The 18,085-nt window shown below is 33.2% G+C and overlaps 1 protein-coding gene across 1 annotated transcript in view; it reads right to left on the bottom strand.

The window, feature by feature from the left end:
* TNPO3 (transportin 3) overlaps positions 1–18,085 on the bottom strand; it is a 127,071-nt gene that overhangs the window by 100,268 nt on the left and 8,718 nt on the right. Inside the window, exon 2 of the mRNA XM_051962960.1 lies at positions 649–849. Coding sequence (XP_051818920.1) covers positions 649–849 — 201 coding nt within the window. The remainder of the gene's footprint in view (positions 1–648; positions 850–18,085) is intronic.

Raw genomic sequence — 18,085 nt, 5'->3', positions numbered from 1 at the left:
GTCATCATTTCCTTCACTGCAATAACATTCCATTATATCCATATCATAATTTGTTAAGCCATTCCCCAAATGACAGATACCCTGTCCATTGCCTTTCTAACTAAGCACTCCCTCCATAAATGTTTACTTTGTAAATGTTAAGTACAACCAGTCAGACACTTCATTATTAAAATTTACAGCTCAGCATCAAATGACTGGCAACTAGCTGGCCCAATGAATAGAATACCAGGCCTAGAGTCAGGAAGACTCATCTTCCTGAATTTAAATATGGCCTTAGACACATTCTAGCTGTGTGATCCTGGATAAGTCATTTAACCTTCTCTGCCTCAATTCCGTATTTGTAAAATGAGGTAGAAAAGGAAATGGCAAATCACTCTAGTATCTTTGCCAAGCAAAGACCACACAGGGTCACAAACAGGGCACATGACTGAAGCAACTGAATCACAACAAATCAGATAACTGCCCTGCCCCAAATGTTTATTTGTTCAAATGACAGAAAAATTCTTGCCATACCACATTAGAGCAGTAAGACTGAAATAAGGTTTCAATGCTACCTTTAGATTTGCTACCAATACTGATTATTTACATTTTCATCATTCATAAGTTTAATGAAAACTTGACAACCCATCTTGTGAAACAAAGATTTACCTGAGTTACGATGACAGGAGATAAGTCTTTCAAGTTCTGGATATGTGACAACAATGAGTCCCGTAAAGAGGCATGAGAGTCTGTTGGAAGTTCATAGAATGAGGTCTGAATCTTCATCTTCATCGTCTGTGCTGCAAAATAGCACGATTCTACATCCTGCCGGATCTGTAATAATTGATCAGAGATCTCCCATGCATGAACCTAAGAACAGATCAAAAGAAGAGATGCTTAAGAGCTTTTAAAGATAGCTAAGTATTATCTGAAATAGCAAAACACTCAGGTAAAAACAAAATAGTTTTCCATCAACTGGAAAGTGCCTATCTCCAAAATGAGGGTACATGAAAGTAATTGATTAAAAATGTTATTAAAATATTATAGAGAATTCAAAAATGCAATTATGTAGAGCACAAAGCACAACCACAAGAACAATATACATGAAACTAAACTAGTCTTGTCAATCTCAGATTTCTATTTAATAACCACTAGCATTATATACTACAAAAACTAAACATTATTTCCTATAAGAGGAAATCTGATATGCCAGACCAATCTTGAGATTCAGTTATTGAAATACCAGGGGGCTTACTGAAATACCAAAAGAATCTTATAACACTGTCATATACAGCAGGCTCAGGCTATTGATCATGAAGATAACATAACAATGTTCTGCCTTACAATAAAATGACAACACCTAAGTTTATAGTCTCTGCTAAATAACACATACATCTTAACTATGATACAATCAAACTTAAATTCACCTCCATGAGTTAAGAACCAATTTGGTTAGTGATCTGACTGCCCACATTTTCATTATATTTAGGCTACATTAACATTATTGGTAAGCTGGTTTTAAGGGTCAGGCTTGGGATTCAAGCCAATAGTCAGATTCAGAGTTGGTACAAAACAAGTCACTTGAAGACCAGTAAACAATTTTTTTTAATGGATTTTACTTAGCTATAGCATGGAAGGGCTATTCAACAAGAATACAGAACTGATTCAATCTTTCTCAACCTTCCTGCCTCTGCTTTGGCCACAATGGTACTTGATCTGATAGATCTGTTTACAAGGAAATGTGAAGCCAAAAGCTCCTGACCCTCATTCAGATATGTGACAGGAAAAGAGAAGAGTATTTTAATAGTAAATGATAAAGGGATAATTTTAATACCTTTTTAAGACAAAAATAATTTAGCCTGATGATAGTAAAGCTGCTCCTATGATAAATGCCTACCAAGTAATGAGATTGTTTTGGATGAAGAAACTCATGAAATCACTTATCTTGCTGAAAAACTGGTGTATAGGCATTAATTACTATGTTATCAACCTTCATACACTACCTAGCAACTAATCAGTCAGCACACTACATGCAGTGAATTGGCCTTGCTTTCTTACTGATGGTTACAACAAAGCCTAAAACAATACAGAAAAGGTCAGAATTCTAGGCCTGTGGCAATATTGGTTGCCTTAGTTCAAAGACTAGAATTCATGCTTATTTAACATTATAAGCATTAACTGTGTGCAAAGTTAGATACTTATTAATCCACCAGGAAAGGTCACCAAGCATTTACCTATAATTTTATGCAAGACAAAACTGGTTCTAGATTATTTTATCCAAGTATCTTATACTCACCTGAGCTAGTCTATACAAATGGAATGTCCCTTTCTCTGAAAAAACCTATCTCCATTTATACAGACTCTCAGAAAGTGTTGAAAAACAAACTAAGCAATCACCCACTCTTCCTTCACCCAAACATTTATAAGGATTTAAAACATTTTATTCTCTCTATTAGTTAACACCAATAAAACAACCAATAAATATCACTTTGATGTATAGGTTATTTTTAAATTTTAATCTGCACAGGTGTCTCTAGGCAGAAAGATGTTAAGAATGAAAAAGCAGAAAATGGGATATTTTTCCTAAACGCCGACAAGGTATAAATTTGTTTTGGCTATTTATTTCTATTTGTTGTACGAAGTTTATTTCCATTGACATTGTTCAATTTTGCATTATGTCCATTTAAATAAGTCTCTATTTGCTAATAACTTTTCTACATTCACATCCACCAATGAGGAATTCATTGACTTTCCTAAATTTCAACTATCACTTATATGACTATGATTCCCAGTTCTTAATCTCTACTCCACACATCTCTCATTGATTCTAGTCATCTACCTCCAAATGTTTACTAAACATTACTACTTGTATGACCCTGAGTTAAGTTACAATCTCTTAAAGTTTGGTTTTCCCATTTGGAAAGTGAGAATAATAACAGCACCTACCTCACAAGTTTGTGAAGATCCAATGAATTAAAAAATACAAAACACTATGCAAATCTAAAAGTACTATAGAAATGCTAGCTATTAGCATCAGAATTATCTTCTTCCTCTTATTTTCTTTCTTCCCCATCTCCACATTGAAATCTAAATCAATTCTTTCAAGATAACTAAGTTTGTCCTTCCTCTATGATACTTCTCCTCGTCATTTTCACTCTACTTGAATAATTTAGTTTCAGCAGGACTCATTCTGCTCTGTATGACCCACTACAGCTAAGGATGATAACAAGATACTTTCAAAATATTCCATTCTACACATGCCTTTTGCTCCATCATCAAATGTAATTTCTTTGTTTAAGGCTCATGACATCTAAGAGTAAAACTTTCTCTAGAGATTAACAAGTAATCTAATATTTCTATTTCTGGGGGTACATGAGAAAAAGTCCAAACTTACAAACAGAAAAACTAGTATTTGATCATTGAGGTTATAAAAGGTTTCTTTTATAGCATGTTTTATAAACTCTAATATGATACAGTAGAAATCACACATGGTAAGATGACAAGAGAGTAGAACATTAATACTAGCCATATAACTAACTAGCTAGATAGCTCTGGCAACTCCCTCAACCTCTTTTAGGCTTTAATTTCTTTATCTGTAAAATGAGATGAACAAGACTTTATTACTGCTAGGAAAGTTACAGGAGAAAATCAGTATTTAAAGATTATCTACTACTTGACAAAAAGACTAGGGGTTAAGGATGAGAAAATCCGAATGTTATAAACTGCTGACAATGCATCCTTTTGGGAAATAAGATTCTCTTACAAATTTCAATTTATGCATAATTTTCACGAGTACATTTATTATATCTGCTAAAAGTAGTTGTAGTGATAAGTAATTTCCATTCAAGAAAATAACACCTTTTATAATAGACTTCATCATATTCCAACTTAGTTGGATACTAGTTATATACTTTAAGAGCATTATATGTAGTATAATATATATTTCAGCGTTCTATACCACTTTGTTTCCTAAACCTGGTGAAAATAAAACAGAAAAGCTAATTGTTAGATAAGTAACAACATTAGAATGGAACCAGCACACAGAAGTAGGGGAGACTGATAGACTAAAATTTTCTTAACTGGCTACAGGCAATTTCTAGCACTTTTCAAGTATATGCAAATCAGAACTTACAGCAGAGAAAAAGTCAGAAGAAAACACTTTAAAGGTATTTCATCCTGCAGACTTCTTGCCAAAGCAACAAGAGGAAGCAGTAGATCTCCTAGTTCCCACATTCCTATTCCAGCAAATCTTTTTAGTTTAACACATACAATTTTACATACACAAACCTGAATGAATAATAATCAAGAAGTACATTGAGAAACTATAGTTAAGTGACTTAATCTTTCCTAGAACTTCCAGAAAGTCAGTCAGAAGACAATAGACAACTGGAAAGGGGCCAGTCCAGCAAAACCTCAACTCAACCAAAAACCTTACCATGTAGCCTACCAAAGCTGGGAGGAAGGTAAGGTAAGGGTAGTGGGGGAATGATGGGTAGACATTCTCCTAAGAAAGCCTTTGTGTGGTCAGAAAGTTTCAGGATGAGTCTTGGAAGCATCTGGGAATGGTAATGAACAGTGACCCACAAAGTATCATAGTCCTCAGAGAGGAAGGATAGACCAAGCCCAAGATCACTGACATTCAGTCATTAGACACCAGAAAAGACCCTTAAAAAAAAAAAAAACATTTTTACAGTCAAAGATTCTGATAAAGACCTCATATCCAAAATATACAGAGAATTGACTCAAAATTTGTAAGAAATCAAGCCATTCTCCAATTGATAAATGGTCAAAGGATATGAACAGACAATTTTCAGATAAAGAAATTGAAATTATTTCCAGTCATATGAAAAGGTGCTCCAAATCACTACTGATCAGAGAAATACAAATTAAAACAACTTTGAGATACCATTACACACCTCTCAGATTGGCTAAGATGACAGGAAAAGATAATGACGAATGTTGGAAGGGATGTGGGAAACTGGAACACTGATACATTGTTGCTGGAATTGTGAACAGGATCCAACACGGAGAGCAATTTGGAACTATGCTCAAAAAACTATCAGACTTGCGTACCCTTTGACCCAGCAGTGTTACTACTGAACATTTTTATCCCAAAGAGATCTTAAAGAAAGGAAAGGGACCTGTATATGCAAAAATGTTTGTGGCAGCCCTTTTTGTAGTGGCAAGAAACTGGAAATTAAGTGGATGCCCATCAACTGGAGAATGGCTGAATAAGTTATGGTATATGAATGTTATGAAGTATTATTGTTCTGTAAGAAATGATTAGCAGGATGACTACAGAGAGGCTGGAAAAAACTTACATGAACTGATGCTAAGTGAAAAGAGCAGAACCAGGAAATCATTATACACTTCAACAACATTGTATGAGGATGTATTCTGATGGAAATGGATTTCTTCGACAAAGAGAAGATTTAATTCAGTTCCAATTGATCAGTGATGGACAGAAGCAGCTACACCCAAAGAAGAAACACTGGGAAATGAGTGTAAACTGTTTGCATTTTTGTTTTTCTTCCCAGGTTATTTTTACTTTCTGACTCAAATTCTTCCTGTGCAAGAAGAAAACTGTCCGGTTCTGCACACATATATTGTATCTAGGATATACTATCACATATTTAACATGTATAAGACTGTCTGCCATCTACGGGAGGGGATGGAGGGAGGGAAGGGAAAAATTGGAGGGAGTACAAGGAATAATGTTGTAAAAAATTACCCAGGTATATGTACTGTTAATAAAAAGTGATAATTATTTTAAAATAAAAAAATAAAAATAAAGAAATGATCAGCAGGATGATTTCAGAGAGGCCTGGAGAGACTTACATGAACTGATATTAAATGAAATGAGGAGAACCAGAAAATCATTATACATGGCAACAACAAGATTATATGATGATCAATTCTGATGGACATGGCTCTTTTCAATAATGAGATGATTCAAACCAATTCTAATTGTTCAGTAATGAAAAGAATCAGCTACACCCAGAGAGAGAACTATGGAAAATGAATGTAAACCACAACAGAGCACACCCACTTTTTGTTATTGTTTGCTTACATTCTTGTTTTCCTTCCCAGATTTTCTTTCTTTCTAGATCTGATTTTTTTTTTGTATAGCAAGATAACTGTATAAATACGTATACATATATTAAATTTAGCATATACTTTAACGTATTTAACATGTATTGGACTACCTGCCCTCTAGGGGAATGAGAGGGGGGAAGGAGGGGAAAAGTTGGAACAGAAAGTTTTACAAGGGTCAATGTTGAAAAATTAACCATGCATAAGTTATATAAATAAAAAGCTATAATGATAATTTTTTTAAAACAAAAGAAAAGGCCCTAAAAATTTAGTGCTCTTATCCTCAAATCCAGAGGCAAATCTAACACTGGAAGGTAACGAGACCACTCAAAATTACATAATGAAGAATTATGGTGAAAAGTTCAGCAGAAGTACGGTCAAACTGGAAGAGATAAGCAAATTTAAAAAATACAAAGTTTAAAAAGTTATTGCAAATTTAAATTTCCCAAAAAGAAAAAACAAGTACAAATAAAAGCAAAGACTCAAAAGGGGAAATAGCTTTTTTCCTCCAAGGACTATATGACTACTTAAATATTAAAGGCATAAAGGCAGGTAAAGAATTAAAAGTATCCCTTTGAAGAGATAACAAGATGGTCTTCCTAAAACATCATAAGGAATAAGCAAAGATACTAAGAAAATAGCTTCCACAAAGTTGCAGCTAACATAATCAAAAAAATCAATGGCATTTCTACCTAATAAAATCTAAGAAGTACAATTGAAAGGGAAATCCTATTCCAAATACCTAAAAAGTGCATAAAATGTTTGAGAATCAATCTAAAAAGGATAAGAAATACATGTATAGACTCAATTAGCAAGTGCCCCTTAATGAAATAAAAAAACAAATAATAGTCATGGCTGAGTTGTGCCAATATAATAAAAAAGACAATACAACCAAAGTTAATTTCTAAGTTTAATGATACATCAAAAGAATATTTTACAGAATTCTATAAAATAATTTCATTTTCTTTAATCTAGTACTTATATAGTGGTTTAAGGTTTGAAAAGCACTTCATATATATGTCAAGTCATTAGATCTTCACAACAGTCCTGTGAGATGAGTGTTCTTATTATCCCATTTTACAAATGAGGAAACAAAGACAGATAATAGTCAAGTAACTTACCCACCATGGTTACACAGTAAGTATATGAAGTAGGATTCATTCTCAAGCACTAGAGATGAAAGGGAAATAGCCCTCCAGACCTCAAACTATCTTGTAAAGCAGCAGAAATCAAAACCATCTGTTATTGGTTTAAAAATAGAGAGGTAAAACAAATGATGCCAAAAATAAGAGGTCTATTGGAAAAAAAAAAAAAAAAAAGCAGAAAGGAACAGAACAAAATTCAAAAAGAAATACAGAAAAAAGGACAGTTTTGAAAATAACATGTAAAATTACTTGCATTCTTTTTTTTTAAAGCAAGCAGTACAAAATGGAGAATCAGGTTTCATTAAAAATTCTTAAATCCTGTATTTTCTGCAGTATATACAGAAATGAGTTGTGTTTAAATTCAGAATTTTTCAAAAAATTTTTCAAAAAAAAAGTCATTCTATTGTCTTAGGCATAAAAGAAAACAAGCATTAAAACTTAAGCAGGGATTCTTAAACCTTTTTTCTCTCAAGGACCTCTGTAGTAGGAGGATGAAGTTTATAATTCCCTTTGAAGAGTAATATTTCAAAAATGAAAAAACTGCTATGTTTCAGTTAAAAGTTACTAAAAACAAAAGATGAAACTTTTTTCCATCCAAGTTCACTCCTCTTCAATGTTAAAAACCCCTGACCTAAAGAAATATACTATTTTATTAGTCATGTACCAGAAGCATCCTTAGCTATAAATATCAATATCAATATCTATCAACATCTGAGAATATTTTCTTTCCATCAAGATGGTAGGTAAATAAGAAAAATGAAAAAAAAAATTAAATATAGCTGAAAATATGACCAAGAAATAGTTTTTTCTGAAGCAGGCTATAGCTCACTACTTGTAACTGGACCACTGACCATCAATACTGTTCTTCTGAGGAAGATACATCAGATATCTATCAGTGTCACCACTACCAAGGCTAATCTTTCAGATGTAAACATTCTAAATCATCTTACTGATGCTTACTTACTTCAAAAAAGAAGTGGCTATGTCGATTTTGACTCCAAGAAGAGATTTTTGACTCAGAATAACAGAAATATGAGATCACTGAGCAGTTAGAAGGCTGATTTTAAAAACAAAGGCAAAAAACAGAACTTTCAGCACCTGCCAAAAATCAAAAGGTTCCTCAGCTATGTGGGTTATTTAGTATTTTCTCTCCCCAATGGAATTAATGCTCACAAACTAGTGCTTTTAAATACTTCATAAAGAATTAAATTATGTGCAACAACAACAAAATCTGAGAATCTTTAACCTATAAAAATGTCTAAAAAGATTAAGGAGTTGGGGGGAGGGGAGATTTCCCTGTTAAAAAACTAACTAAAAAGACGACATATATAACTGATATCAAACCTGCTTACCCTTTTCAAGATGGAGAAGGGAAAGAATTTTGAACTCAATTTTTTTTAACTATTACTAATTCTTTAATATGTAATTGGTAAATATTTCACAAAATGAATAAAAAAAATTTTTTAAATAAAGACAGAATTTCAAGCATCTGACTCAAGGGCAAGTCCAACTTTTTTAAAAGTATAGACTACCCACGCCTTTGTTTTATTTAATAAGAGAGGGATTGAGGTTTTTTCCTCTTTATGTTACTCTAAGTAAGTAATCTTTGATAAGTACAAACTGTTACAGTCCAAGCATTTAATAAATTAATGATATGAATATTAACATACTTAATGTTTTCTATTTTAATATATGTAACAGAATTATATCAGAATTATGATATGACACATTCATTTTAATTTGCCAAACATTTAATAAGTATTTCATAAATGCAAAGCATTATGCTAGGCAATTGAAATACGAAGTCAAAAAAAGGAAAAAAGTCCTTGCCCTCAGGAATCTTACATTTTTCAGAGGAATAAAACTTGTTCAAAGATAAGCAAGCACAACACAAAGCAATATTGAAAAGTGAGACATATCTCACAACTAGAGAGGTTAGTAAAGACTTCATGAATGCAGTGGCACCTGAATTGAAGTTGAAAAAGAAGTCTTGTTGTGGAGTGTAACAAGGACTAGAAATAGAGAGCCAAATTCAACAAACAGCTTGTTTTCCTGAAAGAACAGACTATATAATTAGAAAGATATACATAGGGAGATTAGAGAGCAGGGGTTAACCTGGATACTTAAAAAAATACATTTTGATAATTTTATCAACATATTGGTTTCCTTTGTAGACTAAATATGAGTAAAGAGTTGAACATACATAGTACACCCAGGATTTGTTTAACAAATGCGTTAAGTTCAACAGGGAAACACAGGATAGGGGGAAGCTTTGTTATACTGGAGAATAAAACCAGGGAGCAAATTTTAAAACAAAACAACTTTCTGATCCTGAAGAAGGGAAGTGGAATGAGGAGACAGAATTAGAATCTAAATAACTGCTATTAGGTATTTTCAAATTTTTATTCTGAGATGGCACCCCACAGGCTTTTAGCCTGCTAAAATAACTAGGTTAGGAATTCTTGTCATGGAAGGTTTAAACAATCACCATAAGAGAATCTGAGAATTGGGAAGGATCTCGACCATCATCCCTTCTAATGCAACATCCAGTTTCTACCTGAAGACCTCCAAAGAATCTGAGGAGTTAGTATTTTATTCAAGAAAAACAGAAGACCACCTTAAGCTTTTGAACTGGGGAGCCATAAGACCCATGCCTTGGAAAGATTACTTTTAGTAGATGTGTGAAAAATTAGAGAAAGAATAAAATGGAAGCAGAAAGACCACTACAAAGACTACTATAATAATTCAGGCAATATAAGATCTGAATAACATGTAGAAAGAAAGGACAGATGGTAGCCATGTGGAAGGACTCAAGATTGGCTGTAGGGAGAAAAAGAACTTTCGATGTTCTTTTACAAAACTGTTAAATCACAAAATATTTCTCTGATTCAAAATGCATAGGATATTTTCATTACAAAAATTTCTGTACCCATGAAATCAAGCAAGTTTAACAAAGTGATTAAAATAATTTAACTTATTGAATTATAGGTCTTTTACCCCTATCTAACTTGACTTTGTATACACTACTGCATCTAACACAGGACCTCATATATATTAGCTTCTCAATAAATGTTTGTCAAATGCATGGAAGTGCCTGACAGGTGGAAAAAAGAAAAGCAATAATTAATTCTTTTTTCCCCCCATCCTCAGAACACATTGATTTATTTCAGCAATTCCATTATAGCGGTTCTTAGTATGAGCATAGTGTTGCACAATTTTTGTAGGTATAATTATATCCAAAACAAGTTCTAAAATTTAAGTTGTAAACATTTTCTTCAGATGTAGAAACATTTCAACTGATATATTAAATTTTGCTGGAAATAATCAAATTTGGAACAAATTATAAGTGAAGAAAGCTATTGCAAATGATGTAGTGAGCATCTTTTAACAGTAATACATTTCTGCAGTGTTAAAATAGTTAAGCAAAATTGTCTCATAAACAAATCAAAATTTAAACAAAATAAAAAAGAAACAAGTCTGTTAACAAAAGGATGTCTTGCAATAAGGATTAGATTTCAATCTATTATAATACAAAAATGTAAAGGGCAAATAGCATCACTGCTGACAAAGTAGGCAATGGCATAGACACATCATTTTATTGTCTGAGAAAAGCAACTAGAGTAAAGAATATTTCCTTACCACAAATAATTTCCAATTCTATGTACATACTTCTTTTAGAAATATTTGTATAAACAAATCTCCCTCCACTTTTAGTACCCCCAAAAAAACCCTTTTTATGTTTTTTTTTTGGTTAAACTTATCTATCTAGACTAATACCCACTGCCCTATTTGAGAGAAGCAACCATTAATTATTAAGTCACATTCAAGAAAACCCACAATATTGTATGACCCTGATTCTTAGATTTATAGATCTTAATTTGAAACAGAATGAGTATGGAAAAAAAAAAAAAAAAAAAACATTGTTCTGATCATGGGGATGTTTTCCAAAAGCACCTATATCTTTAAAAAGCCAAAGTTCCTATCTTTTCAAGAGACTTAAAATTACTTCAAATGTGTAAACAAAGTTGCAAATAATGGAGGTGGGGGGAAGAATAAAATTTCTGTAAACCATAAAAGATTAATTTTTTTTATTTTAATGTATTAGTATTTAAAAATTGTTTTAACATTTCTGATAAGCCATCTACTCTAGAAGTGCTGCATACAATATCTTTACCTTGGATACAGTTTTGCCATGACAAGTATTTTTAAAATGCAAATTTGTTCCAACATGATTGCTATAAGAAAACATTTTAAGTCAACTTGTATTTATGTTGCTGTACAAGATTTCCCCCCCCCAAAAAAAAAAAATTAGAGAATTCAGTTAACTGCACCAGTTGACAGTAATTCCCAAGCTACAACACTAACTTCAATCCCCACTTCTACAAGCAAACTTCAGTTTTTATGTAAAGGTAAAATGCTATATTTATGGTTAAGTTTTTGGAGCAGTAGACGCATTGAATTGAGAAGAATTAGTCTGAAACATCCAGGAGGCCTCTACCCAGAAGCCACCCAACTTGCTGGGTACAAGGCCACTTACCCATTCCTATTTATTGTATTTATAATAATTTCTTAATCATTTAACATACATGTAACTGAAGAAAAAGTAGCAATCTTTTTTTTGATGTCATTGATAAAAGTTTTGAGCCTTGTGGTCCTAATTCCTTCTACTCCACAACCTTTTTTATTTCAAGATTTTTCATACTGCAGTTCTTTTAGGAAATCCAAATGCTGAATTCAGCATAACTGACTGTTTCTGAATTCGAAGCAAAAGTGAAAACGGATGAGTTCAGAGAATGAGACATTAATTCAAGCATATTACAACAAATAAATTTAACTCCACAAGGAAAAATGTCTACATAATTTGTCCACTGTAACCTTCTATCTACAGTCATTTCATCATTGGGAGAATAATGTTGAGATTTACTTTTGGGTAAAACTTTGATAAAACCTATCATACAACCATAAAACATAATACACATAGGATTTCATGCCAATGTGGCTTTGGAGCTTTGGAAAAGCTTCCAACAAGCATAGACTTTATAGTTAGCAAGAGACCCAAAAATCTTGCATATGAGCTGATAAAAATCTGACCAACCCAGAGAAGAAAGGAGTATAAAAACATTAGATTTATTCAAAGACAAGGATTCATGCCTTTTTTTTTTTAAAACATTTTCTGAGCACCTACACTATGCAAAGCCAGGCACTTATTAAACCACCAAAAAAGATGACCAAGCAAGACAAACAGGTTCTGAACCATTTTATCCAATCATCCTACTCTTACCTGAACTGTTATATACAATTGAAATGTCCTCTTCTCAAGTCTATCACCATTTACAGACCCTAGCATACTACTGAAAACAGAATAAGTACTTACTGACAATTTTAATTTTGTTAAGTTTTGAATAAGTAAGTAAACAAATTGCTGATACCACTAGATAAAATGACATTCCGTTACATACTGGCTCTTTTTTTTCTCATGTTGCCCAGAAAAACTTTAGTCTACCTCTGATGCTTTCTCTTGGCCCTTTGTCTCTAGGAAAACCAAAAAACCACAAGAGTAATATAAAAGGATGGTGCTATCAGAAAAAAATGCCAGCAAGTCAATAAGCACTTATTATGTGCTTACCATATGTCAAACACTGTGTAGGGCACTGAGGCTACAAAGAAAGTGAAAAAACAGTCCCTGCCCTCAAAGACCTTATATTCTAAAAAGAATTTGAGGCTGAAAGAGATCATTTAATTCTTAGTCTACAATAATGAATGACAAAAGTCTTTTTCCAGTGTACATTCAATTTGTAAAACTTTGCGTAATCTGACATTTTTCAGTAGTATGCCCCTGCCTCCTCCTTTCTTCTCTCCTTCCAAATTCTCTCTTTCAAATATCTTTTTCCTCCCTTTAATTATAATTATTATATATATATAGTTTTTCTGTTTACAGTTACTTCATATAGGTCTTTCTATACTTCTCAAAATTCTTCATTCTTTGATAGGTGAATTCTATTACATCCACATGCCACAATTTGTTTGGCTATTCCACAAATCAAGAGTTTCTACTTTGCTTCCAGTTTTTTGCCACCATAAAAAGCCCCATTATGTTGAATAAGCAACTTTATTTTCTGTTTTTAACCTACTTAGGGTCAAAGATCTCCTATCAGTGAGATCTCCGAGTCAAAATGTATGAACTATTTTATTAGTCTTTTTTTCTTCTTTTTTTAAAAATCTAATTGCTTTCAAGAAGTCAAGAAATGAGAAACTCACATCATCTAAAATTCATTGTGTTGTGTTATAAATTTAAACACACACACACACACACACACACACACACACACACACACGCTATTTGAACTCCAAAATTGTTATCATCAGTGTTACACTTTTCTGAGAATTCTATTCCATGCCTGACAAATACAAAGTGAGGTCAAAGACAGAATAAGATATACTGACTCCAAACTTTATGCATCTCTTATGTGGTCTAGCTCCTAAGTAGTTCTCCTTGGGATTATCAACATTTTGAAATAAGTATAGAAAAATGTTAGTTTTCCAAAGTAATCAGGGATAATATAGAAGCTGCTATCTGCTAAAGTCAATACCAAATGAAGCCAAGGGCAATTTGTATAGTGACTAGAACACAAACCTCAGAATTGGGAAAGCCTGGATTTGATTTCTTTCTCTGACACTTAACTGACAGCCTCTTAGGAACCCCATTGACTAAGACTATAAATTGCAAAAGCATAGCTAGTCTGCACTAGTAGAGAGAATTTATTCCCTAGGAGTTCCCTAGACTGATAAAATCACAGAGTAACAAAAACCCAATTAAGGCATGATCTTTGATAATTGTTTTCACAATTTTAAAGGGTGAGGCACATTGCAGGTGAGTGATATATTGGATTACAGATGTCTTTTGTAGTCTCCATTCAGGTTTCTAAAAGCAGCCCTAATCCAGAGAACACATGGTTTTATTGATAGATTGCTATCCTTCACCATACTTCCTATTTCTCAGCATACTTAATTACAGAAATGCAGATTTTGAGCTGGAAATAACCTTAGGTCATCCTAGTCCGACCTGTTCATTTTTAAGATGAGAAAAATGAGGCCCAAAAAAGTTGTTACTTGCCCAAGAGACAGTTCTAGAATCTGAACCCAAGTCCTATGACTCCAAATCTAAGGCTTTCTATTGCCTACATTCACAAAAACAAAGAAAAATAAATTGCTCTTGCCACTAAATTAATGAAACCAAGATATAAGTAAAAATAAACCAAATTCTCACATACTAAGCTACTAAGTCCATTGTTCTCTTTTCCTTTTCACTAAGGCTGTTTTTTAAAAATAAGAATTCTTTACAAGGAGAGAATAAAGCACTTACACTTCATAGGACTTTAGAGCCACAGATGCCAGGCTTGGACTAAGCGCCACATTTCAGAAGGGACCATCTCAAGTGAAGCCTGGGGCTCACAGTCAACAGGAGGAAGCTGCAGCTCCCACATTTCAAAGGGGCTGCAACAAGAGAACATTTTCCATTTAATCACCCAATTCCAACTTCCCATTTCACAAAAGCAGCAAAGAGGCCTTTACATGTGTACAGCGAAGGTCTACTTCCAAGATCTGTGGCAGGCTATATAGAGCTCTTTCACTAACAGGCTTAGTCTACTATTGGTCACAAAAGATACTAAAAAAGTGTTCCTTCCCTTTAAAAAATTGTATTGTTATATGACTCATCACAACTTTGTAACTCAATAGTTCTTAAAACTACTAAACTGTGAAATTACAATCATTCCTTTAAAAAAAAAAAAAAGATACATCCAACAGTAACACAAGTATTTATGACCTTGTCAAAACTGAGATGAGTACTGCTCATTTATCCCACATACTCTCATTAGTTAAAACACTTCATATGGGATATGGTAAAATAATCAAAAAGTCATTTATTAAGTATCTACAATTTGCAAGTCAATGTACTAGGTGAGGCCAATAAGACAAAAAAAAAAAAAAAAATCCCTGACCTTAAACTTAACATTCTCCTTTGGGAGAAGAGGGGGAAGGAGAGAAGGGGAGAAACTAACTGATGACAGGTTACAACAGATAACTATGCACATGAGAGTTCAAAAAGGGAGAGTATGGAATAAACACCCGTCAGAAAAAAAAAATTTCCTAAATAAATAAATCCAATAAAACAATATCAAAATGTTTCAGTTTCACGTGTTGAATAGTTTAAAATCTTTCCAACTACTGATTCATTTGTTGAATGAAGAATGTGCAACACATATAGAATACCTAGAGACATACCTCAAAAATATTGCTGGTTCAGATCCAGACTTGCTGCAAATCACAATAAAAGTGTTCCCAGGAATTTTTTGGATTCCCAAAAACATAAAAGCCATGTGCATATAAAAGTTAGGTGTATACTATTCTGTAGTCTATTAAATGTGCAATAATTTAAAAAACATCTTTATTGCTAATTTTAAAATGCTAAATCATCATATGAGCCTTTATCAAGTCATAATTACTTTGTTAGTGGAGGGTTTTGCCTCAATACTGATGATTGTTGATTAATCAGGGTGGTGACTACTGAAAGTTGAGTGTCTGTAGCAATTTCTTAAAATAAGACAACAATGAAATTTGCTCCATCAACTGACTATTCCTTTCACGTGAACAGAGAGGTCATCTTAGCAGGCATCCTCAAACTTTTTAAATAGGGGGCCAGTTCACTGTCCCTCAGACTGTTGGAGGGCCGGACTATAGTAAAAACAAAAACTTTGTTTTGTGGGCCTTTAAATAAAGAAACTTCATAGCCCTGGGTGAGGGGGATAAACGTCCTCAGCTGCTGCATCTAGCCCGCCGGCCATAGTTTGAGGACCCCTGTCTTAGGGTTTCTAAATGGCCTAATTTCAATACTGTTGTATCTCAGGGAATAGGGAGGCACAAGGAAAGGAAAACAGAGAGGAACTTTCAATGAGTAAAGTAGGCAGAACATATATAACATTTATCAATTAGGTCTTATATCAGCATAGTATGTGATACCCACAAACAATTATATCCAAGATCACTTACACAAGTCACCATAACATAAATAATAATGAAAAAGTTTAAAATATTGTGAGGATTACCAAAATGTGACAAGATGTAAGCATTGGAAAAAAATGGCCTCGGTAGACTTGGTCAAAGTAGATTTGTAAAAAAAACATAAAAAACCAAAAAATCCAGTTTCTCCCAAGTGCATAAAGCAAATTGCAATAAAACAGAGTGAAATAAAAACTATAATTCCTACTATATATTGAAAGAATGATGAAAACCAACAAATGACTTTTAGAGGACAACTTTTCAGATATCTCCAATTCAATTCAATTAAGCATAACAGAATGATCTCAAGAAAATTAAAAATTCTCAAATCAAGAAAAAAAATTAAAGAGACAAATAAATGAAGAACAAGCCTAATTTACTGAAGGTAAAAAAGGAATCCTTTGAAATTGGTTTATTTTCTTGCTAGCCCGCACATCAGTATGATCAAAACAACAGTCATTTTATGAGGAAAATGCCAGTTCTGCCACCTACCTTCTGGAAGTTAAGAAAAGTTTTTGACAATGAAGGGAGATTGAAGAGATGTTTTTTAATGACAATTCGAGGGACTCATAAAGTGACTAACACAAATTAAAAGCATTTGTTTCAATATATTTCAATTCATTTTGTAAGAAAGCCCAACATTCAACAAACACGATAAAATTGAAGAGGGTCAATAAACACACCACTGAATGAATTCCAAGAAGGATAAAAAGGGAAAGAACTTAGGAAAAAATAACACCGAACCCCAAGAAGCAAGGCTCAAATTCAGGTAATATATATTCTTTAGTAGAGGAAAAACAAACTTTTCTAGAAGCAAAATGGTTCATTTATTTAAGCATGACAGATAACTTTCATCTTGGCAGTATTCTGTATAACAGCTAGAAAAGAATGGGGGTAAAGGGAGAAAAAATTACTTGCTCCAGGACCAGGAATAAAATATATTCAAAAGGAAAGCAAATCTTTGTCTATTTCTTAGTTCATAATTTTAAATAACACAAAATAATTAACAAAAGATTGCTTACATATATTTTTCTAAACAGTTTATGCCCCTGGAAAGGCTAGACATATAAACCAAGTAGAAATATGCCCAGAGGCAGCTAGATGATAATGGATTGAACACCAATCCTGAAGAAGGAGAACCTGAGTTCAAATTCAGCCTCAGACACTTGCAAGCTATGTAACCCTGGGCAAATCACTTAACCCTACCCGACTTCCTATTCCCCCCCAAAAAATGAACCAAAATTTAAAAAAAAAAAGGCCAGACCATATTCAAAAAATGAGGAAAAAGATAGGACTATACTATACTAGTCACCCTTCAATTGTAGCAATAGAAGCAAGGGCTTACATTTGCAGGGGGAGAAGAGAATAAGCATTTATATAGCATCTACTATGTACCAGATACTGTTAAATGCTTTTAACAAATATTATCTCATTTGAACTTCACTACAATCCTACCAGATAGGAATTAATAATATTATTCCCTGACCAGCAGGATGAATACAGAGAGGACTGGCGAGACTTACATGAACTGATGCTAAGTGAAACGAGCAGAACCAGGAGATCATTATATACCTCAACAACGATACAGTTTGAGGATGTATTTTGATGGAAGTGGATCTCTTCAATAAAGAGAGTCAATTCAGATCAAAGATGGACAGAAGCAACTACACCCAAAGAAAGAACACTGGGAAATGAATATAAACTGCTTGCATTTTTGTTTTTCTTCCCGGGTTATTTCTATCTTCTGAATTCAATTCTCCCTGTGCAACAAGAAAACTGTTCGGTTCTGCACACATATATTGTATCTAGGA

The sequence above is a fragment of the Antechinus flavipes genome, chromosome 5, assembly GCF_016432865.1.
Source record: "Antechinus flavipes isolate AdamAnt ecotype Samford, QLD, Australia chromosome 5, AdamAnt_v2, whole genome shotgun sequence".
Taxonomy (NCBI): Eukaryota; Metazoa; Chordata; class Mammalia; order Dasyuromorphia; family Dasyuridae; genus Antechinus; species Antechinus flavipes.
The sequence above is the reverse complement of the archived record's forward strand: the minus strand, read 5'-3'. Positions and strand labels throughout refer to the sequence as shown.